This window comes from Vombatus ursinus, unplaced genomic scaffold, assembly GCF_900497805.2.
Source record: "Vombatus ursinus unplaced genomic scaffold, bare-nosed wombat genome assembly UNPS02014770.1, whole genome shotgun sequence".
NCBI classification, from domain to species: Eukaryota; Metazoa; Chordata; class Mammalia; order Diprotodontia; family Vombatidae; genus Vombatus; species Vombatus ursinus.
This window is the reverse complement of record NW_020954548.1, coordinates 25,984,953-26,009,122: the sequence shown is the minus strand read 5'-3', so window position 1 is coordinate 26,009,122 and position 24,170 is coordinate 25,984,953. Positions and strand designations below refer to the sequence as shown.

Sequence of the window (24,170 nt, the reverse complement as noted above, 5' to 3'; positions counted from 1 at the left end):
AAGGAAAGAATCAATGAATGAAGCAAGAAGATGAGGGTTTTTTTCCTTTCCATTTATTAATCATCAATTCTCACAAAACAGTCCAAATCCCATCACTTCATAAAATCATCCAGTTATTACATACACAAAAAGAAGCAACTGAAACAAATATTGCTCCCCAAAAAGAAAACATGACCAAAAACCTTGATGTGAATTCTTTTAAGAAGACATTTAAAAGAGAGAATTAGTTAAATGGGAAAGTTACAAAATCTTAAATTTTCAGCTGATTTAGTGTTTTTAAAAATAATGGCAATTTTTAACAACATGGACAATAAATGTTGTCCCTACATGGAACTTAGGCATTATGCATAAACAATGAAGAGAACTAAATGTTATAATTACATGATGTAAATATGGTTATAGGTGAGATGAGATGTCCATTACTCTCACCTGGTTCTCTACAGTTAGTAAAAGTCCCATTTCTAAGCAATTCATGCCCTTGCCAGGATTTTTCTGGAGCTCTTAACTGGTTTATACATTATGTTCCATTTTGAAGCATATTTAGATGATGATTGCAAAATAATAAATTGAAACTCAAAAGAAATAGAGGATTTTAAAAGAATCCAGAAATCAACTTCATCCCAGTAATTTAATCTAGGGCTGGTAAAGAACATAGTGTGGTTGGAAATACGTATTCTTGCATTCAGGGAACATGTGAGTTTGAATTCTGAATCTATCACTCACTGGTGGGATGACCTTGGGCAAATTACTTAACTTCACTGGGACTCAGTTTCCTCATTTGTAAAATAAGGAGCTGAACTAGCTGGTCTCTGAAGTCCTTTTCAGCTTGGGATCTATAATCTTGTGACTGAGTCTATGAATGAGTCTAACTTCTCTGAGGTTCAGTTTTCTCATCTGTAAAATGAGGTGTTATAAAACCAACTGTTCCCCACTACCCCATAACTCATAGGGTGGCTATGAGGATACAATGGGATAATGGAGGTAAAATACTTTGCAAATCTTAAAGCCCTAGCTACCTAAATAAATGTAAGCTAATTACGATGCTAAATTCCAGGAAGAAGATGAATGGGTCTGGGGACAGAGATTGCAAGGGGAGCATTTTTCTAATTTACCTCAGAAGGAATAGATCCATTAAGGGGAGAAAGGGATTTGTTGCTCAGTCAATTAAAATGCTAGGAGGAAGTTCTGTGTATCATAAAGGGAGGTGAAGAACATGGTTTCTCTTTCCAAGTGGTAATGCCATGCAGACATATATCTATGCATCACCTCCTGAATAGCATTCCAGAAAGGATGCCCCATCCACTCCCTGAAAACCCTGCTCTGAGGGACATGTCTGAAGAGTCCCACTGATCTGCAACTGCTCATGTAGAGAAATGTTTGAGCTTCTGAGCAATGTAAGGGTGGTTCAACCATCCATCTCAGCTTAGACTATGGTATAGGGAAGGGGATTGTTTTTCCTCATTTTCCAAATATGTCAGGAGGGAATTCTGACTTCAAAGGAAGAACCGGACTTTATAGATGGCATGAACTCTTGTGATTCCTATAATTGTACACTTTTAATACAGGCGTACCTCACTTCAAGCATATCAGACACATGAAAATCCAAATCACTACTACCATTCTCCATTCATATTTACATAGTGTTTTAAAGTTCACAAAGTGCATTATCCACAACATCCCCTTGAAGTAGGTGGCACAGAGCCGGTGCAGCATAGCAGAAAGAGCCTGAGACTTGGAATTAGGAGATACAGGTTCCCTCTCACTCTGACACTGGCTGTATAACTATGGATAAGTGACTTCACCATTCTGAGCCTTAGCTTCCCCCTCTGTACAATGGGAATAAAAATATCTGCACTACCTATGTCATAGGATTACTGAAGAGAAGGCTTTTGGTTCACCTAAAAGTACTAAATGCATGGGACTTTGGCAATAGCCTTATGCTTACTTTACAGATAAAGAAACTGAGGCTTAAATGAAGAACCTAGCTCATGGTCATGGAGTTAGCAAGTACTGGAGCTGAGATCTGAACCTAGGTCTAGATTTCGAGACAGAAGGGAAGTTGGGAATCGTGTAGTTTGAGCTCCACATTTGACAGAGAAGTAAACTGGGATGGAGATGAAGGGACTTGCTCAAAGCCACCCAGGGAGTTGGTGTCAGGGAAAGGTCATAAAAGTTTTAAGTTCCATTATACCACACACGCTGCCTCTGCATTAAAGATAGGATTCACTACAGGATTTCTCTGGAGGAACAAGCAGTCTTATTATGCTTAAAATATAATTCAACTTATAAAAATTGGATTGACATTTGAAAGATATACATCTGTTACCTAAAGAGAGGTACGCCTGTACTGTTTTCTTGACCATTGTCACATTACTCAGAAAAGCTGCTTTTTACCAGTGCCAATGTCTGTCCTACCACAGTATCATTGTTTGTTCTTATTTCATTGCTCCTCATCAAAAAAAAACCTGAATAGACACTAAAAACGTAAGCCCCAAACTCCAATCATTTTAATCAATAACTCTTACCCGGTAAAAATACACAGCACAGTATTGCATTCAAAGGAAACAGAACAAGATGATTTGTTAGAGATAACATGAGTGCATGTACTGTTATTTTAAATGAGTTCTTCAAACTCCCCCTAGTGCTCTCATTCATTTTTCACTGTACAGTTAGGAACACCATAATCCACAGTCCTAGAAGGAGAAAAAACATAAAAATCACTAAGAGTACAGAATATTCACTTCCTTATTTCAAAGCTTCAGGGATTCATGAGGTCATTGGTGTGAGCATTCATTCCCTTTACAGATGTCAAACATGCTCCCTGCCCATGCCTAAGACACAGTTGTGTTCCCCCCTCCTTTAAAAAATCCTTCCCCATTATCTTCTTCTCACTTAGCTAGGCTAGTCCTTGCTTGACTAGCACAGACAGTCACCTGGTCCCTCAGACAACAAACAGCCCCACCACTGATGGGTCCCAACCCAAGCTTTTCTAGGATGGTGGAATCTATGAGAGTTAGCACTCTGCTGGCATATCCTTCAAGAACTCAGGGTCACCTCCATGTCACAATGGGACATCAGAGGAAAGCTTTAGGATATTTGCATGGGGGGAAAAGTATTTAATTAAACTGAATTCATTATCTGTTACACTGAAGGAATAACTGTAGGTCCCCTTTTCCCAGATTATTTTCCTCAATCTAAGACAACTTGCCTGGTTCAGAGATTTTGTGTGCAGCCAAAGACTTTCCTGTCTATGTGCAGCAGTCATGTGTCAGCAATAAGCAAAGGAATACTCCCAGGCTGCTGTCCAGTCCTTTCCCACGCCTTGTATTTTTCAGAAACAAAATAAGTGATCCTCATCCCACCTTCTCCTAGAATGTTCATTTTTCTCTCCCTACCAGTAGATCCTCAATTTGACTGAAGATTCCAAGTCAATTTGATTCAACAAATACTAATTAAGTTCTTGATATGTTCAAGGCACTGTTTACTAATTATTGAAAGACCAATCATTTTAGAGCTGGGATTTTGAGGTAACTTTATTTTATCTAATTTTTTTCTAAAAGTGTGACAAGGTGCCATGTGGCAAACTCTTCCTCTCCAACCCCCCACCCTGATTAGGTATACACCAAGCACAGAGCATTATGTGCCAACTTCATGAGTTATAACAGCAGGGTGTGGTGTAATTTGGCAAGTCTTAGTTACTTAACTTGGTAATTATAAGCTATGTTCTGTATAACTGCCTAATAAATCCCTGGATGGTTATTTTTGAAACCAAAGACAGAGTGACCCGGCATTTGTCCTTTAATCTTTCAAGTGGAACATTCTAAACAGGAAAGTTGCAGAACATGGAACTACCCTGCTGTCTCTGTACACCAAACTGATGGAAGCCATGTGCCCTATGTGGCAACTGAGGAAGTTAGCTAGACCTTCAATGACAATAGGGCTAGACATTCAGGAGTCAGATCAGAATTAAATATGAGATATATATTATCTATTTCATATTCCCAACACAGCCATCAGGTTTTATTCTATTTTTTGAAATACATTAAAACTATTACAACAATTTAATATTGATAGCAGAGCAACATCAAACTGTATGCTGTACTTAACCTGTGACCTTACTAGCTATTTGTCCTTGGGCAACTAATTCAATTTCTTTGGCCTTCAGTTTCTTCATTTGTGAAAAGAGATTAAATTTTTCTTTACGGTCTCTCTGGTTAGAATGCTCTATGATTCTAGCAATCTGGCATAATGTTTTCAAAGTTATGGTCTATGATGGCTGCTAGTGGCCCTCGTCTAAGCTCTAATCTACGATGGTTTATTGTGACCTTTATAGGATCATAGATTTACACTGGCTGTTCCCCATACCTGGAATGCTCTCTCTGTGCCCCTGGCTTCCCTGGATTTCTTCAAGTCTCACCTGAAATCCTACCTTCTGCAGGAAGACTTTTTAGATCCCCCTTAATGCTAGGGCCTTTCCTCTAAGATTACCTCCAATTTCTCCCGTACATTTCTTGTTTGCACTTAGACATTTGCATGTTGTCTCCCTTATTCAAATGTGAGCTTGTGAATGAAGGCAGAGATTGCTTTTGCTATTCTTTGTATCACCAGTGCTGAACACATGTTATTGTTGTTGTTTTTTTCCTGTCCCATTTACCTTTTTATGTCTCTGTTGAGTCTTGTATTTGAAGATCAAATTTTCTCTTGAGCTCTGGTCTTTTTATCAGGAAGGTTTGGAAGTCCCTTATTTCATTGGATGTCCATCTTCTCCCCTGAAAGATTATGCTCATTTTCTCTGGGTAGTGGATCCTTGTTTGTAATCCAAGCTCCTTTGCCTTCCAGAATATCTTATTCCATGCCCTACCATCTTTTAATGTAGAAGCTGCAAGGTCCTGTGTAATCCTGTGTTTCCATGATATTTAAAATGTTTCTTTCTGGCTGCTTGCAGTATTTTCTCTGATCTGGTAATTTTGGAATTTGGCTACTGTATTCCTTGGCATTTTCAATTTGGGATCTCTTTCGGGAGGTGATCAGTGGATTCTATGGCTATTTTACCCTCTTGTTCTAGGACCTCAGGGCAGTTTTCCTCGATGATGTCATGAAAGATGCTGTCCAGGCTCTTTTTTTCATTGTGGTTTTCAGGTAGACCAATAGTTTTTAAATTGTCTCTCCTGGATCTATTTTCCAAGTCAGTTGTTCTACCAATGAGGTATTTTATGTTTTCATCTATTTTTTCATTCTTTTGTTTCTGTTTGACTTATTCTCACTCTCTCACAGAGTCATTAGCTTCCACTTGCCCAATTCTAATTTTTAACAAATTGTCTTCTTCTATTAGATTTTGTACCTCCTTCTCCATTTGGCCAATTGTATTTTTTAGGGAATTGTTTTCTTCAGTGTACTTTTTTCCAATTGGCCAATTGTATTTTTTAAGGACTTGTTTTCTACAGTTAATTTTTGTCCTTCCTTTTCCAAGCTATTGACTCTCTCTTGCATACCTGTCATTTCTTTTCCCAATTTTTTTCTACCTCTCTTATCTGACTTTTAAAATCCTTCTTGAGCTCTTCTAAGAAGACTTTTGGGGCTTCAGACCAGTTCATATTCCCTTTTGAGGTGTCAGATGTGGGTTTGTTGACAATGTTGTCCTCTTCAGAATTTCTGCCTTGATCGTCACTATTCCCATAATAAAAATCTATAGTATGTTTCTTTTTGCTCATTGCGTTTGTTTATTTTCTGGCCTTTAAAAAGATTGAGCTCTCCTGCTGGGGAGCAGAGGGGCACTAACTCAAATTTCTTGTGTTGGGAGCCTGAGGCCTGGTCACTGGCTTTGTGTGCTGGGGCCTCCAATGCTGGCAGATGGTGACTGTAGGGTTCTGGCAGCTTACCTGGTATTGGGCTGGAATCAGCAACACTGGGACTCTAGGGGTAGGACTGTGTGGTCTGGCCCCTGGAGGTTGCCTGCTCATCTGGGCCTTTCCTTCGTTTTGCTTTCTTTGGCTCCTTTCAGATGGATGTTTTGCTGCTATGGGGTGTTTCTCCACCTGGGGGGGGCACCTTGGAGCACTTCCCAGAGTTTTGCTGAGGCACTGGGAGACTTGTTTGCTGTAGAATGTTGGGGCACGTGGTTCCTCTGCCCTTACTGAGGCACTCAGGGGTGCTGGTGTTGGTGTTTGCCTGCTCCACCACCTGGGTTTCAGGATTTCCTCCCGGTCTTTCCACTAGCTTGCTGGGATGCCTCCTGTTCTGTACTGCTCTCCTTCCCCCAGGGCAAGAGGGGCCTTTCCCTATGGTACCTGGGCTACCATACTGCTGTACCTCAACTTTCTGCTGGTTCAACTGTTCCAGGGTTTTTCCTGGGGCAATATTTTCTGGGCTTTCAGAGGTTAATGAGGGAGGGTAAGAATGACTTACTTCTTACTTCATCATCTTGGCTCCCAGAAGCGGAACTACCCCAGTGCTGCACAAAGAACCTAGCATATAGTAGGTGCTTACTAAACACTTGTTGACTTTAGTTGTCCTTAGGGGTCATCTCATCATTTTACAGGTGAGGACACTGAGGACTAGGGATGTTGAGGGATTTGCCCAAGGTCACACAGGGAATAAATGGCAGCACTGGGATAGAAATGGTCTTTGGACTCTAAATTCAGCAGTCTTTGTGCTGCCTGACTTTTTAAGGTGTGAAGGACAGTAGTATGCTGTGACCCTCACCCTTCTAAGTTACAAATTGTGATGTTTTCTAGTGGCCTTGCTTTTCCTACTTCTCTGTTACATATTTCAGGTAGTTAGGAATCTGAGCCAGACACAAGAGGTGGAAGAAGGGAAAACTGGAAAAAAAAATTACAGAATCCACTGTGTCAATGACAATTTTTAGCTTGAAAATTACTTGGGAATAGCCCATGTAATCTGTAACAATCCCTAACCTTTGAAAAGTTTAAATCTAGAAAAAGAGGGTCCAATCTGGTCTTTCTTATGTTCTCCATTAGTAGATACGTGTGAGTGGTAGATTAGGAATGGCAAAACTAAGGGGAACCAATTTTCTAGTTGAACTTAATGGTGGTTTGGTACACTTGCTCTATGTACTGTGGGTATTCAATAAATGCATTTTTAACTATCACGAAGGTGCCAAAATGGAGGTGAGAGGCTAGATTGTGCATTAAGGGCAGCTCAGGCAAAGGCATAGAGCTCATAAAGGAGTTCTATATTCAAGGAAAGTAAAACCTCTGCACCTAACTGAAAGAGGTGTGATTAACACATGTAGGGGAATGAGATCAGCAAGGAGCTTAAACTAAGGTGCACCTACCTTAGTGCTCATCAAAATGATCACATACATCTAAAAGGATGAAAAAAAATCACTATCGTAACTATAATGTTTATTTTTTTCTGATTCAATTTAAATGTATTTAGTGCCTATTATGTACAAGGCCTCCCTTGCTCAGTGTTGAAGGTACAAGATATAAAAGGAATTTACAATCTAATAAGGAAACTATAACTTTTGTGCTTCCTGCCACTGAAGGGCTTTTATGATACTCCAATCCTAACTTTTTTCCTATGCTGTGAGATCCTTTACCACTTTCCTCCACAGCTCCTCTTCCTCCTCATTCCATTAAGTGTGGGCAGACCCCAAAGTTCCATCCACAGTCACCTTTTTTTCTCTCTACAGTCTCTCCATTGACAACCTAATCAAACTCCTGGGACATTAATTAACTTCTCTATACAAATGATTCCAAAATTAATATTTCCAAACTCAACCTTTCTATTTCCATGCCTTCAATTTCCTGGATGTCTCACTGATATATTAAAGTCAATTTGTTTAAAACTAGAATCATTATATTCCCTACAAAACTGCCATCCACCCAATTTCTCTATTTCTGTTCCAGATCTGGAACTCAAAAGCAAGTTGCAGAAGTAATCATCCCTTTGCATTCTTTGTCCAAGAATATTAACCAATTTTGGAGTACAAGGAGTTGTCAAGATGGAAACTCCTGAACACATTTCTACTTCAGAGGGTTTTTACTGAAGATTTTTCCCCTTCAACTTGAAGGATATTATTCTTTATACTAATCTTCTCCAGCAGTATGATTTCTTAGCAGAATGGGGAGAGGGGAGAGAACAGGAGTGAAAGGAACAAGCATTTATATAGCATCCACCATGTTTCAGGTACTGTGCTAACTGCTTTACAAATTTTAACTCATTTGATCCTCAGAACAACACTGTGAGGTAAGTGTTATTATTATATCCATTTTCCGGTTGAGGAAAGACAATGGCTAAGTGATTTGCCCAGGTACCTGAAGCTGGAGTTAGACTGAGGTCTTCCTGATTCCAGGTCAAGTTCTCTCTCCCTGCGCTACCTAGCTATCAGCAAAAAAGCATCTGGTTCTAATTCTTCCTTACCTCTTACCTGAAGTCTTTAAGTATCTTCCTAACTGGTCTCTTTGTTTCTTTGTCTCCTGTCTTCCTTCCCCAATATAATCTTCATATCATCATCAAATTAATATTCCTAAAATTCATGTCTGATTACATCCATCATCTGCTCAAAAACTTTTAGGAACTTCTCATTTTTTTACCAAAAAACTATAAACTCTTTAGTTGGACCCTGAAAGCCTTTCATGATTTGACTACAGCCCTCTCTTCCAATATTCTATTTCACACATGCTGTTCTCCAATCAAACCAGACCACTTGCCCAAGACCCAATCTTGTACTGCATTTTCTCACTTTTGTGACTTTGGACTTCCTGCCCTTATGCATGACAAATCCACCTGCTGAAATGTTCCTTTTGGGCCCACATGAGAGTCTATCTCCTCCATTAGGCCTTCCCTGATTCCCAACCATCCCCAAGTCATAAGCACCTGTCCCTTGTCATCTCTGACACTACTCTGGACCATTCCTATGGACCTATCAAATTCTAACTTATGTTATAGTTATCTATGCATTTGTCTCGATATACTTGATTATAAACTCCTTGAGAGTGGGGACTGTGTATTGTATCTCTGAATTCCCAGTGCCCATAGAGAACATATTAATAGATATTCAATGAAATGAATAAAATTTCTAAAGTAATGAATTTCTCACTGTCATTTTGAAGCTGAGAAAATGAAATACAATAACGATAAGGCCACTATTGCCACATGCAAGCACACCACATGGATCTTTAGTTGGATCTGCAGAAACAATACATTAAGGGGGAATACTATGGAAGATAATGTTCCATATTGACTCTATTATAAATAGAAGATGCATTCTTAGGAGATCAAAATTCAGACTATAAAAGATTAAAATTGCTCTTTATAGAGACCTGAGACAATGATAGGAAATCTGTTGGATTAGGGTGGTTAGGGCTGCTTGAACATGCTAATGAGCCAAGTAGTTGAAATCTGACACTCTAACTCATAAGAAGGACCCCAGAGCTTTGTGGCTGGTCTGATAATTACAGATTTCCTCTGGATAGTGAAAGATGAAGAAAAATCAATGGTAAGTATACAAAGAATCAGTTAGCTGAGGATGACTAACTCAAGAATGAAACATAGATGGAAATGGAACCCTCATCCTCTTTAAAAGACTAAAGGAGTAGGACAACCAATGGAACTGTAACTTTATCTGGGCAGAAGTTGAGGTATCATTAGAAATGTTTCAGAAGCAGTCAACACCAAGGCCAGCACCAAGACCTGCTGCTGTGGCAGTTAATAACAAGTAGCTAGCTGGTTCGGCACAAATGTTGGATATATAACTGCGAGAGTTGGGCTGCATTTGTACCACCATTGTGAACTCACAACTTATAGAATCACAGAATTTTAGGTTTGAAAGGCATCTCAGCAGACCAGAAGGAAACCTCATTTTAACATCTTGTGTAAAAGCTCCTCCAGATTCTGTTTGAAGACTTCCAAAGGAGGAGGAACCCACCACCTCTCTGGACAGCCTATTGAACATTTGGATAGCTCTGATTGTTAGGCAGTTTAAGAAACCTAAATTTTCCTTTTTGCAACTTCCACCCATTGTTCCTGGTTCTGCCTTCTGACTAAACAGAACATGTCTATACATTGCACCACCTAGCTGTCCTCCATATGACAGTCTTTTCTTCTTCAAGCTAACCTTGCCCAATTCCTTCAGCTGATTATCATATGACATAAACTAGAGGCTTTGAACCATCTTGGTTGCTCTCCTCTGGGTACTCCCCAGCTTATCAATATCCTTCTTAAGCTGTGGCATCTACAAGTCCATTTGGACTACCGCAGATGAAGTCTGACAATGGCAGAGTACAATGAAATTATCAACTCCCTATTCCTAAGAGCTATGCCTCTCTTAATGCAGCCCAAACTCATTAGATTTTTTTGACTGCCACGTGACACTTCAGACTCATAATGAGCTTGCAGTCCACAACCCCCTCAAAAAATATTTTTCAGAATAACTGTTCTCTAACCATGCTACTCCCACCCTATACTTGTAAAGTTGAACTTTTGCACCCAAATTTAAAGCATCATATCATATCTCTACTGAATTTCATTTTATTTTATTCAGTCCAATGCTCTAGCCTATCAAAATCTTTTTGAATCTTAACTCTATCATCCAGCTATCCCTCTTTATTTTGTGTCAACAGCAAATCAGATGAGAATGCCATCTATACCTTTATCCGAGTCACTGATAAAATGTTAAACAATATGGGCCATGCACAAATCCCCAGAGTATACCCATAGAGATTCCCTGCCACACTGACATTGAACCACTAACAACTACTCTTTAAGTCTGGCCATCCAAACAGTTCTGAAACCTTCTAACTGTATAATAGTCTAATTTTCATCTCTTCATCTTTTCCACAAGACTAGCATAAGACATTTTTACAAAAGTCTTGCTAGAAAACAGGCAAACTACATTTCTAGCATTCTCAACAGACTATTTGAATAAGAAAGGCTGCCAGTAGTGCCAGCAGGTTTAACTAAACTGATTGAATTTTAAGCTTTATACAGTTTGGATTGCTCACAAGGCAAGAGTCATACCTGGATGAGCATCCTAGACATAGGAAAGGCACACTATCTTAATTACTCAAGAACTTTCACATGCCATTATTACCAAGGAAATATAAGGAAGAGGAAGGGCTACTACCACAGACAATATGTTTAACTAGACTGGTCAATTTTTGAACCTTTAAGAGGTCTAGGTTGCTCATAGAGCAAAAGTGAGACCCAAATAAATCTCCAAGGTGTGGAAAGTCAATCAACAAGCATTTATTAAGTGCTTACTGTGTGCTGGGCACTGTGTTATGAGCAGGGGCAACCAATTTTATTTTTAGACAACTCTAATTGTTAGGAAGTTTTACTCAGAAAAAGTCTAAGTCTGCTTCTCTAACTTCCACCCTTTGTTCCTATTTCTGACCTCTGGGGTCAAGAAAAACACACCTAATCCCCCTTGCCTATGACAGCCCTTCCAATACTTAAAGATAGCTGTGGAGTTCCTGATAAGTCTTCTCTTTTCCAAGTGAAAATCTCCATCCAGTTCCTTCAACAGATTCTCCTGCAGCATGTTCCTCATGTGGCATGATCTCTAGTCCCCTCTTGCCTCTGGGTGCACTTCTCTTGACATATTTCCTATGTTTATATTAAAATGTGGTACCCAAAACTTGGCACTGTCCTCCAGATGTGGTCTGATCAGCATAGTGTACAGCAGGACTATTATGTGGTTTATTCTGGTTACTACATCCTAATGCAGCCTAAGATTGCATCAGGGTGTTGGAGTTTGGGGCAGCCAAATCACATTGCTGACTCATGAATCGGGTAGCCCACTCAAATCCCACAAGCTGTTGTTCAGCTTCACTTCTCCATCCTGTGCATTTGCAGCTGATTCCTTAGACCTAAGGAAAAGACTTTACATGTATCCCAATAAAACTTCAACTTGTTAGATTTGTTCCATAATTTTAACCTTTCCTTTTGGACCCTGACCTTCCATCATGTTAGCTGTCTCTCCCAGCTCTGGGTCATCTACAGATCTGACAAGAATGTCATCTCTGCTCTAATTCAAATCCTTGATAAAAATTTTGAAGAGCACAGAGTCATAGCCCAGTGTCACATCCTCTAGAGCACTTTCCCTTACTCCTTTGTCTTATTCCTGAGTAAATGGAATCCTTTATTCCTTGAATGTCTCTGGCCACTGTTTGATCTCTCCTAAGCCTCTAATCATATTGTAACCAATAGTATAATAATGTGTATACTTACCTTATTACTAGACAAAAACTCCTTAAGGGTAGAGACTAACCCTTAGTTATCCTTGTATCTTCCCTCCCCTACAGTGTGCAACATATTGCCTTGTGCATCATAGTACTTAATATTCATTCTCTCATTGAATTGAAGGGAATTTAACTGAATCTCTTTGCAATGACATTTCATTAACTGAAATCTCTGGTTTCTGTTGAACAGCAAAGTACAGATCAAAAAGACAGTGGTCCAAGGTTGGAAGAATAAATACTTTTCAAATGTCAATGTTGAAAGACAAAGGAGAAATCTTGTTAGGCTAACTGTGAATAATAAGTATCATACCAAAGAAAGAAAGGTCATCATCCTTATTTCCTCTTCACTTTCTCTCTATAATAGGCTTCATAAATTTATAAATTTTGCTTTGATATTAGGCAACCAACATTAAGCCAGTAAATAGATAAAAAAGATCACTTAAGCTGCTTACCTATACAAGTGACAATAACTTAAAAATGTCTGCGCTCAAAAGGTTTGTGTAGGGGGGAACGCCTCAAACAGGGGGTCCTTCTTCCAAAGATGTCTTCAACTTCAGATTCAGTTACTCCCTACAAAAAGAATACAGAAGCTGGCTAGCCCCATCATTCATTCACACAAATATTATCAACATAGATGTCTCAAAAAAAAAACCATGAACTGTACAGAGAAGAAATAAAATAATGCACTGTCATGGGTGTGGAGTAATGAACCTGTCCCTATCGTCATCTGTTCTATATGGATTACTGAGTGTCAGTTTCTTTATATGTAAAACTAGATGGTTTTAAGGTCCCTTCCAGTCAATGTATTAGACTTAAAGGCAGAAAAGATCTGGGTTCAAATTCTATCTCTCACCCTTATTAACTTTGGGCAAGTCATCTAAATTCTCTAAGCCTGTTTGCCCAACTGTAGGAATAATTTGAGAGTAATAATATTTACACTAACTACCTCACAGAGACGTCAAGAGGGAAAGGATCTGTAAACTTTAAAGCATTTACATAGATGCACATTGTTATTATTCCAGTTCTAGATCCAATCATCTAACTCTAGGACCCAGGAACCAATCACTAAGAAGTTGAAGCATTTGTGAGAGACAGGGAGCTACCAGCTGGATTTCTTCTGGCCCATACATGCCTAAAAATATCTGAGATTCAACACCAAAGAGACAAGTAATGGAAGCCTATGACTAGGAAGAAAGGAACATGACACACAGTGAGCAGATGAGAGAAAGTAGGAATGAGACTGAATGCTTTCTCTTGGACCTTAGACTCAAGATAATATGAATATAATGAAGTTTTTCAAGGAATTTTCTTCTGAGAAAAGAGAGAATGAAAAAATAAAAATGGTGGTGGGAAAGAATAAAGTACAGGTACATATATATATAAGAATACTAATATTGGGGGATCAGAATTCTAACATCTCTAATGATAGAAATAGATTGCTTTTTCCCATTTTGTATAAACACAATCCTTTAGATATTATTTCATTAACTATATGTAATACATACATATAATACATATAAATACATATATATAGCCACTATTTGCTTTTGATTGGCTTTTTTAATGCATTTCTCTCACTAGAATAAAATGCAGCCTTAATGTCTCCCTCACATACAATAAAATCATAAAAGATTTTATGACAGATTCAATTATGAAAACAACTTTGTTTAATGATTTGCTGGATACTGACATTAAGAAACAGGAAGATGCATGTTCACTTCAAGTATTTGCCTGTGTCACAGATGTGCTGCCCAAAGTCAAAACAAAAGAAGAATTCCCTACATATGGTAAAGTTCTCCAAATGTTATTAACCATAGATGACATCGTTTTAATCACATTGAACTCCAGAACAAGAGAAAACTTCCTTAGTGAAATGCACAGTATTGCAATCCAGATTGGTCTAAATATGCACATAAAAAAAAACAAAGTAGATAGGAAATGTATATTGTCCAGACTATGACAGGCAGCCCATTAAATTTGTCCATTTGTATTTATCCCTTGGACAAGTACAATGGGTAGACAATTATCTAGGCCCAAAATTGTGGAACAGGATGAGATTAGGTTGAATTGCACTTGAAAGACTATGTTGTGCTTTCAGTTATTCCAAACTCTGTATTGCCACAAAGGCCAACTTCTTTAAGATCAGTATTTTCTCAATGATAACATATGTCTGTGAATCAGAAAACACCATGATCTGAGAAGAATCCCAATGAAAAATTATCCAAAAGGCAATGGAAAAGACACAATGGGTTTAAGAAGGCCTATTACCAGTGATGACTTGTACATGGAAAAATAAAATAAGAGACATCAAGACATGTATGACCAGAAAAAGAGGCAACCAAGTCATGAAGCAAAAATAAAAAACAATAGCTAGACAGCCTGAGTGTTGCATTGGCCCCATTCTACCTCTAAGATAGTGAAAAGAGAAATGAACAGTTAAAATTCCACGGTGTCAAAATCCTTTATGAAGGATTTATAGGAAAAAAACATGGAAAATAATTGCATAGGATGAGAAGATATGAAGGAATTCATTCTATATGAGTGTAAGGAGTACCTGCACCAATGAACAAAGGAACAAGTTCATTTAAAATGTTCACTTGATAAGACTGTCACTCCTAAGGTGAATCAACAAGTACAAAAGTCAGAGGACAAATTTAACTAGATCATTACGTTATGTTCAGGTTGCACTAACTGCCATCAATAACTCACTTGCTTGCTTTTGAGATTGTGAAAGGTCACTTGAATACTTACTGTCTCAGCAAAAGGAGGAGTATCAGGAGTTTCTGTCCACAGGTATAAACATCATCTTATGATAAGTCAAGTGGCAAAAAATGTCTCCATGAATCTAACTCTTAAGAATTCTATCATTCTCTCATTTTTGTTTTCACTAGTTGTGCCTCTTCATGGATGGCAAAAACAAATCTGTTCTACCTCACACTGTGATCTTTGGCCCTTGAATGAAGGCCAAATGGGCCATGGCCAAGTAGACAAATTATAATCCTATGTCAATCTTAAAGAAAGGACTTTAAGGTGATACAGGTTTAACTGACACAAAAACATAAGACCAGCAAGACTCAATAACTAATAGATAATTGATCGAAGGATGTTAACAGAGTTTCACAAGATCATAAACTTAGAGCTAAAAGGAAACTCAGAGTCCACTGAATCCAAACCTCTCATTTTATAAATAAAAAAACTGAATTGATTTATTCACATACAGGGAATAATTTTCAGAAGAAAAATGCACAGGATCAACAACCATGTGAAAAATGCTTCAAATCATTAAGAATAAGAAAAATGCACATTAAACCAGCTTTGAAGTTTCACTTCAAATCCATCAAATGGGCAAAGACAATAAAAGACAGAAATGGTCAATAATGGATAGACGATAGGAACCAAAGTACACTGGTAGGTACTCTGAGTGAAACTATGAATTCATTCAACTGTTCCAGAAAAAGATCTGGCATTATGAAAGAAAAGCCATGTCAAGAAAAGACTGTGATGTTAAAAAAAAAGCAGCATTAAAAAAGGCAAAAATGAAATCAACACAGAGACCTGTGATCACAGGAGTCAGTTATCTCAGAAAAGCCTATTGTTCTTTTGTCAACAACTATCTAGTTTTAACTGACCAGGTAGAGTCGTTGTCGGGCTTTTTGAGAGGTCAGATGATCCCATACCCTTTCGTGAATCTTCTCCCAAGTGAAGTGAGGGCTGCAGCACCTGTCAAATAGATTAAATCATCAAATTCCAGATCTTTTCCATAAAAGAGCTCCACATTCTCTGTCAGAGACATGTGGCAGCCTTAACCAGGACCCTAGATATTTTAATTCAGCCAATAAATAAAATTGAGGAAGAGATGAACCCAAAACTCTAAAGCATGACTGTGAATATATAGCACATTTCCCAAAAGTCATCATTATTTTCCATGTAATGGAAATCACAGTCAGTGTTCTCTAAGGCTACCTAAAGAATAAGCACTGAAAATATTTAAGTAATTTATTCAGTTCCTACATTCATGGTAGGTCAATGGGCTAAGGGATGAGGCTGATAAAACCAAAACTGCAGGTTTAACCCCTTGAAGCTTTGTTCACAGACTGCACCCCTAAGCCCAGCTAGTCACTTGGCAAATGTTGATACTGTTAAGCTACTCCTTCACAAGATATTCTCTCCTCCCTTGACTCCCATGACACTCTCTTAAGTTTCCCTCCTATCCTTTGGACCATTTCTTCTCTATCTCCTTTCTTATATCATCATCTATCTCCTACCCTCTGAAGGTATCCACCAAAGCTTTGTCCATGGGTGCCTTTCATTCCTCTCTCTATACTTTCTCCTTGGTGATCTCATCTGCTCCCTTGGGGTTAGTTAATCCCCTCTATATAGATGAGTCCCAAATTTATATATTCCTTTCTAATCTCTCTCCTGAACTCCAGTACCATATCTCAAACTGCAAGATATTTTCACATGAATTTCCCACTGGTACCTCAAATCCAACATGTTCAAAACTGAATTCATCATCATCCCCACTTAAACTAAAAAATATTTAAACTAAATCCACCTCTGAATTTCTATATTGTTGTCAGTATCACCATCCTCCCAAACACATGGGGTTTGAAACTCTCTCTAATTAATACCACCCATATCCAAACAGTTGCCAAATCTTGTCAGTTCTAGATCTACACCATGTCTTGTATATACAGAACCTTCTCTCTGTTCACTAGAAGGGTAAAAAAAAAAACACTAAAATTTTAAATAGTTCACTTGTGAAAAGCACATTTTTGTTCATCACTCCCTAGTTCATCTTGTCATCACCTCTTCCTTAAATAATAGTCTCCTATCCAGTCTCCCTTCTTGCATTTTATCCTATCTACCTACTTCACAGTTGCCAAAATAATCTTACCAAGGCATAAATATAACCATGCTACTACCCTTCAGAAACCTTCAGTAGATCACCATTATCTGCCAGATGAAGTCCAGACTCCTTACCATTACACTCACTCAATTTGGCTGAACCCCACATTTCCAATATTAACTCTGTTCACCTTCCAAATTAATCTGTTCATTGTTTCCTACACATACATTGTAGCTTTTTACTTCTGCATTTTTGTTCATATCATTGCCTTTTTGCCTCTTCTCGCTTTCTGCCTAACAAAATCTTACCTACATCCTGCAATGCCCAGCTAAAATGCCTACCTCCATGAAGCCTTTCCACATCACCCTAGCTGAAAGTAACCTCTCCTTTCTACAAACACTTAAAGCAATCTTGGTGCAATTTAAATGTCAACTTAGCATTACAGGGCCTGGGCCTACATCCCTACTTAGTCAGTAGATAGCTATGTGACCACAGACAAGTCATTTCACTTTGTTGGTCATTATTTGTGTTGTTAGGCAACATACTTTGCTGTCATTTTTCTTATTTTTATTCTAAAGTTAAATATGAACATGTTAAGTATTAACATTAGTATGGTATTATTTATGCTTGATTTTCTCTAGATTAGAGTGGATAATCAAAAGTTAGTTTTATCATTATACATTTTATGTTTAAATGACTTATTTCTACAAGTCTATTTTTAATCCAAAATCAACAGACATTATCATTTCTGGAAAACTTCCTGCATTTTCCTTCAATAGTAGCACATGCTATTTCCTTGTCTATTCCAGACTTAATACATCCTTTTAGAATGTGTGTCATCTGGGTTCTGATAATATCTACTCAGTAGGTCTTTTGTGAATGCCCATATTCTTTTGAACATGTGGAATTTTTCCTCCCTTCTCTATCACTGGTAGTGCCCAGAGGAAAAAAAATTAAAAATCCTCTGACAAAACATTAGTCTTTCTTTTAAAAACCTACTTATCTTTTTATGTCCTATTCCATGGCAGCACCCCTTGAAAAAGGAGGACAAATATTCTCAATTTCCAGTCCTCTATAAAACCTTCAGAATTCTTTAATTTTTGTGGCATATGAAAATCATTACATAAGGGGTATATTTAAAGAATATATGAAATCAGTATATAAAGGTAGTGTGGGATAGCCACGAAAACCTGGGTTCAAGTTCCACCTGTGATGCATACTAGCTGTGGAACCCTGGACAAATCATTTAACCTTAGTGATTACTAGAGAATTCTCTAATATTCTAACTTGTGACAAAGCACCAAACTACTTTGATAGAGGGAACTTCTTCATCCAGGAGTGCCGTATACAAATAAAATTACTGGTCTAGTTCCTATCTCTAATTCTGAAATTAGGGTTTCCTTCCCCCATATATCTTATTATGAACAATAGGTTCTTAGCTATGCTATTCAGTATTAAGCAAAAAGTTCCACCTCTATGATAGGTCCTCAAAGGAATAATTGTCTCCCCCTTCCAAATAGTTATAAGTGAAACATTTTAAAGAAGTTAACTGTGTCTGATCCCCTACTAGTTGTCTCCTAATGATGTACTCTCAAGCAACGGGGCTACAATTATTTTGGAATGCAAACCTGCGTTGGTGAAGGCAATACAGATGTGGACTAGCTGATCGGTGTTGATTAACAGCAAAAGAAGTTGAATGGTCAACGCTGGAATCCCCTTGATTACCATGACCAGATGAGATATTTCCAAATCTATCTGAAGACGGAGATAACAATTCACGTCTCCGAGCAGTCCATTCTGCTTGATCCCTTAAAATCTGGAAGACAACATGCTTTATTACTTAATTGGTTTTTATTAATTGAGGGAAGACAAGAAAATCAGGAGAAGGAATAAAACTGAGTACATAGCCATTTCCTGAAAATATGAAGAGAGTTAGGAGAGCTGGAAAGATAACGTTAAGCTCTCAAAGTCAAAATGCGGAATAAACAGTATCTGTGTCTGTGATCACAGAGCAAAATCTTAAGTGGATGGAAAAATCCTATTTCTTTTCAATACTTCCAGAGATCAATTCATCAGTACTGGTGTTCCCTCTACCAGTGAGGATCTCCACCCTTCCATGCCCTAACAAAAGGTCTTCATGGGTACCAAAATCATTCTTTAACTGGTGATCAGCTTTCCCTTGCTGAGCCCATCCACATTTGGCTAGAAGTAGAGACATCCAATCCACGGCCAGGAATATCCTCCAAGCACATCTAGGATTTTTCAATTGCCTGATTATACATGGATTGTGATGCTATAATATAGATATTGGAATCTGAGCTCTTTGAGGGCAGGGACCATGTTTCTGCCTTTTTGTCTCCCCAGCACTTCATCCAGTTCAAGGGGTACATTGGGTAGTTGGAGATGCAAGAATGAAGAGGAGAAAGGATATGGCAGGATAAATAGATCTGAGAATCAGATAAGTCCAGGTCTGAGAATCACCTGCATGGAGATAGTAACTGAATCCATGACAGATGATGAGATATCCAAGTGAAATAGTATAGAGGGAAAAGATAAGGACCCAGGATAGAGCCATGATGGACACCCATGATTAACAGGCATGACCTAGATGAAGATCCAACAAAGGTGACTATGGAGGATCAGTCAGACGAGAAGGAGAACAAGAGAACCAGGACAGAGCATTATTATGAAAACCTAGAGAGAAAAAAGTCTCAAGAAGAGGATGATCAGCAGTGTCAGAGCTGCAGAGAGGTCCAGAAGGATGAGGACAGAGAAAAGGTCATTGGATTTGGCAACTACGAGACCATTAGTAAGTACTTAATAAATGACTATTGCCTGCTTTTTTTGGAGCCCTTTCTGTAAGGAAACTCTAACCGAAGTAAGGGTTTAGAAAAGCAAGATAGGTAATAGAATATGGGGGCAAGGAACTAAAAAGAAGAGGACAGTGTAGGGTTGAACTGATTCACTAAGGGTTGTTATGGAGAAGGGAGGGGAATATGATCAGTGCAGGGGTGAGAGCCTGGGGGGGTAAGGGGCAAAGGGATTGGAAATACCAATGAAGATGAAGAACAGGGTTAAGGGTTGCAAGGCAGAAAGAAATGTGGAATAACAACAGATTATGATCAGATAAAGGAATTTCATAGTTCACAAGCATGAAAATGGAACAATTATGGGGGATGTGAAAATCAAGCATATCATTATCTCTATGTGTAGCTGAGAAAGATGGAGGAGTAGGTTATGAGAAATGAGTTAGGTTAAGGAACTGGAAAGGTAGGGTGTTTAAAGGAGTATCAATATGTTGCAGTCCCCTAGTATAAGAAGAGGAATTGGGGAAAGAGAAAAACTATGAGCAAACCACTAAACCCACTGAGGAAGGAAGGAGAGTGTCCTGTAGATTTGTAGATAACAACTACCATAATATTGATTGGGTGATAAATATGAATCAGCTGAACCTCAAAGAAAGTGTCAGTGGTGGAAAGGGACAGGAAAATAGGGAGCAAGGAGTATTCTACATCTCCCTCCAAAGAGGGTAAGAGTGAAAGTGTAACCAGTGCTAAAGAGGGTGGCCAGATAAGCTATGTCATCAGGAAGGAGCCAGGTCTCAATGAGTTCAAGAAGATGAAAGGAGTGAAAAAGGAAAAGGTTTAAAATGAAATTTTTAAATTTGTTAATTTGTTATCTATGGAGTAGGCATTTATTCCAGGGGACACAGTGGAAGGGGTGAGTAGTTTCAGAGTGGGATATTGTGGGTAGAGATATGGGAATGGGGACCAGGCAATGGCAGATGCAGAATGGGGCTTGTACAATGACAGCTGGGTGTTTCAAAATCCCTGGTATGGACAGAGTATAAAGGGTGGGAGTACATTAATCATCAAGGGGGGAATTGTGGGAAGATGGCAGAACAAGACAGGAAATTACCTGGGTCTCCTAAATTCCCCTACATATAACTTAAGGTAAATTTCTGAGTGGCAAAAATGATTAAAAGTCAGGGTAAAGCAGTTGTCCAGCCTAAGAAAACTTGGTATGACATTAGGAAATGTCTGACCCCCTGGGGTGGTGGTTTGTTCAGATTGAGGTACAGAGACATCCAGGCAGATACAGCTGAGTCAACAAATGGGGGCAGCTGTGTAGGCAGCAGCCTGGTTTTGGTTCCAGGGCAGAGGGTCAAAATGATCATTACAGCCACAGGGACCACAGGGAACAAGGGCATTTTCCAGGCAGTGGTGCTGGGAGTCCTGGTTAAGGCTCAGGGGAAGAGAGGAATACCTGAGGTCACTTATAGACAAAGGCATGAACCAGAGGATCAGTGACCACACCTGGCCTTGGATTTTAGAGCACTGGAGGAACCAAAAGGTCAAAGGCTCCTAGGTAAAGTTCAGAAAATAACACCATGAAAAACCTGAAGCCTGAGACATTATCCTCTCCACCCTAAGAGCAGAGCCCGACCTTAATATAAAGGTAACAGCCAAGAAACAAGCCATTAAAATGAATAAATATTAGAGAAAAACCTGACCACAGATAGCTACTATGGTGATAGAGAAGATCAGGGTTCAAACTCAGAAAAAGACAAAACAGCTTCTTGGAAAGCTTCAAAGAAAAATGTAAAATGGTCACAAGCTCAAAAAGATTTCTTCAGTGAACTTTAAAAAAACTTTAAAAATCAAGAGAGATTGAGGAAAAATTGGGAATAGAAATAAGAGTAATGTAAGAAAAGCAAGAAAATTATTAAAAGAAGTCAACCAACTAGAAAAAGAAATCCAAAAACTTACCAAAGAAAATAACTCCTTAAAAATTAGAGTTGGGCAAGAGAAGCTAATGACTTTATAAGACATCAAGAAATAATTTTTAAAAATTGAAAAACATGTAAAAAAGAAGTGAATGTGAAACATCTTATTAGAAAAACAATTGACCTAGAAAATAGATCAAGGAGAGATAATATAAGAATTGTCAGACTACCTGAAAATTATGATCAAAAGAGCCTAGACACTATACTTCCAGAATTATTGAGGGCAATTGCCCTGAAGTTCTAGAGCTAGAGAGTAAAATAGAAATCTTAAAGATCCACTGATCACCGCCTGAAAGAGATCCCAAAACGAAAACTCATAGGAACATTATAACTAAGTTTCAAAGCTCCTAGTTTAAGAAGAAAATATTACAAGCAACTAGAAAGAAACAATATAAACATTGTTGAACTACAGTCAGGATAACACAAGATTTAGCAGCTTCTACATTAAGACCGAAGGGTGTGGGATATGATATTACAAAAAGCAAAGGAGCTTGTTTTGCAACCAAGAATAGCTTATCTAGCAAAGCTGAGGATAAACCTGCAAAGGAAAAAAATTAATATTTAATGAACTAAAGGACTTTCAGGTATTCTTAAGGAAAAGACTAGAACTGAACAAAAAATTTGACTTACAAGAATCAGGAGAAACATAAGGTAAATGTGAAAGACTAATCCCTATAGAGGACTTAATGAGGTTAAATTGTTTTCTTCTTATGTGGGAAAATGACATTTGTAACTCTTAAGAATGTTACCATTTCTAGGGTAGTTCAAAAAAGCATATCTAGATAAAAGGCTTGGGGTTGAGTTTATTATGATAGGATGATCCTAAAAAATAAAATTAGGTACAAAGAGGTAAAATGGAGCAAATTATCTCATACAAAAGAGGCAAGAATGAAAGAAATGTTACAGTGGAGGGAAAGATAGTATGGAAGGTGGGTAGTATGGGAACTTTATTTTCACTGGAACTGGCTTAAAGAGGGTATAACATATATTTCACAGGCATAAAAGTCTTCTTAATTTACAGAAAATTAAGAAGGCAAAGGGTTAGGATAAGGGAGGGACTCCTAGAAGGGTGCATGGATTAAAGAGGCAATGGTCAGAAAATTGGGCTTCTGAGAAGGAATAGGGTAATCAGAAAGAGAGAAAGAGGAAAAATAGAAAGAACTGATATATGGAACTATGTATTATATAGCTTCACATATGTATCTGTGCCAAATGTTGGCCTTCTCTAGTGCTGAGAGGGAAATAGCTTGGAACTCAAATGCAATAAAAAAAATGTTTAAATCATTGAGGAATGAGTTCAGGTTATCATCATCCCTAGGGGGCCAGAGCTAGAGGGGGACCAAGATGGGAGTGAAGAATGAACAATAAGGCTAGCTAGATCTTTGAACAACATAGAGGTTCTAGACAAAGATTCACCAATAATGTGGAGTCACAGACAACAGTGTGCAGCTGGAGGAGGGGTGGGGGAAGGGGATGAGAGGCAACAGAGGTGGAGTTGTAGGAGGCCATGGGGAGAGGGATCCCAGGAGGGCAATGGAATAACTGGCTCAGGCAAGGACCCTCCCCTCCTTCTGGGACAAGTGAGGCAAACAGTATGAAGCTGTAGAAAGACAAAAAGAGATTCTTCCACCATTGAATAGAGAAATGTAACTATTGCCAGAAGATCAGAGTTGAAAATGTGTCGTTTCAGACATGCTACTTTTAAAATTATCTTCATGGGTGTGGAATGTTGCATATGCTGTCAGATGTGATTGATGTGTTAGTTTTCCTGAATTTTTTAAGCTTCATTACAAGATAAAGTTAGCTGGGAAAGGGAAAGGAAGAGAGTGGAGGTAAGCAGGAATATTCTGATATTTGGAAATCAACGTGATGTTAAAACAAAAGGCAGCCACAGAACTTTTTTAGAATTACCTTCATGTCAACTGCAATACTGTCAAGAGAAGAAGCTGGAAAAAGAGGAAGAGAAATTTCAATGACTCAACATTTCCAATTACTCTTAAATCTGCTGCTAAGTTCCTAAATTGTAGCACAGGGGGAAAAACTCAATGTAATCAATTACCATACTTTATTGCTCACTTTTGATTTCAGCTATCATTTTTCAGAGCCTACTACCACCTTAGATCCTGACTGCAGGTGAAGTCTTCCTTAAGACACAGATGTTTAAATGATGGAGTTTCTGGTCTCTTGATACTAGCAGTAATTATCATCCTTAGGGCAAAATACTGTGGCTACAATGAGGACAAAACCCCTTAAAAGAGAAGTATCCACTTTAGTCCAGGCAAGGGGAGAAAGTACTTATGCTGTTGCTAGAAGACAAGATAAACCTTGT

At 38.4% G+C, this 24,170-nt stretch overlaps 1 protein-coding gene across 2 annotated transcripts in view; it reads right to left on the bottom strand.

Moving 5' to 3' along the window:
* Window positions 1–764: 764 nt before the first annotated feature.
* SPATA6L (spermatogenesis associated 6 like) overlaps window positions 765–24,170 on the bottom strand; it is a 92,172-nt gene continuing 68,766 nt past the window's right edge. For both annotated transcript variants that reach the window (XM_027863166.1, XM_027863165.1), the window contains exons 9-13: window positions 23,753–23,787; window positions 18,684–18,871; window positions 15,836–15,926; window positions 12,659–12,776; window positions 765–2,693 (exon numbers count right to left, since the gene is read on the bottom strand). In XM_027863166.1, coding sequence (XP_027718967.1) covers window positions 12,678–12,776; window positions 15,836–15,926; window positions 18,684–18,871; window positions 23,753–23,787 — 413 coding nt within the window. In that variant the 3' untranslated portion in view covers window positions 765–2,693; window positions 12,659–12,677. The remainder of the gene's footprint in view (window positions 2,694–12,658; window positions 12,777–15,835; window positions 15,927–18,683; window positions 18,872–23,752; window positions 23,788–24,170) is intronic.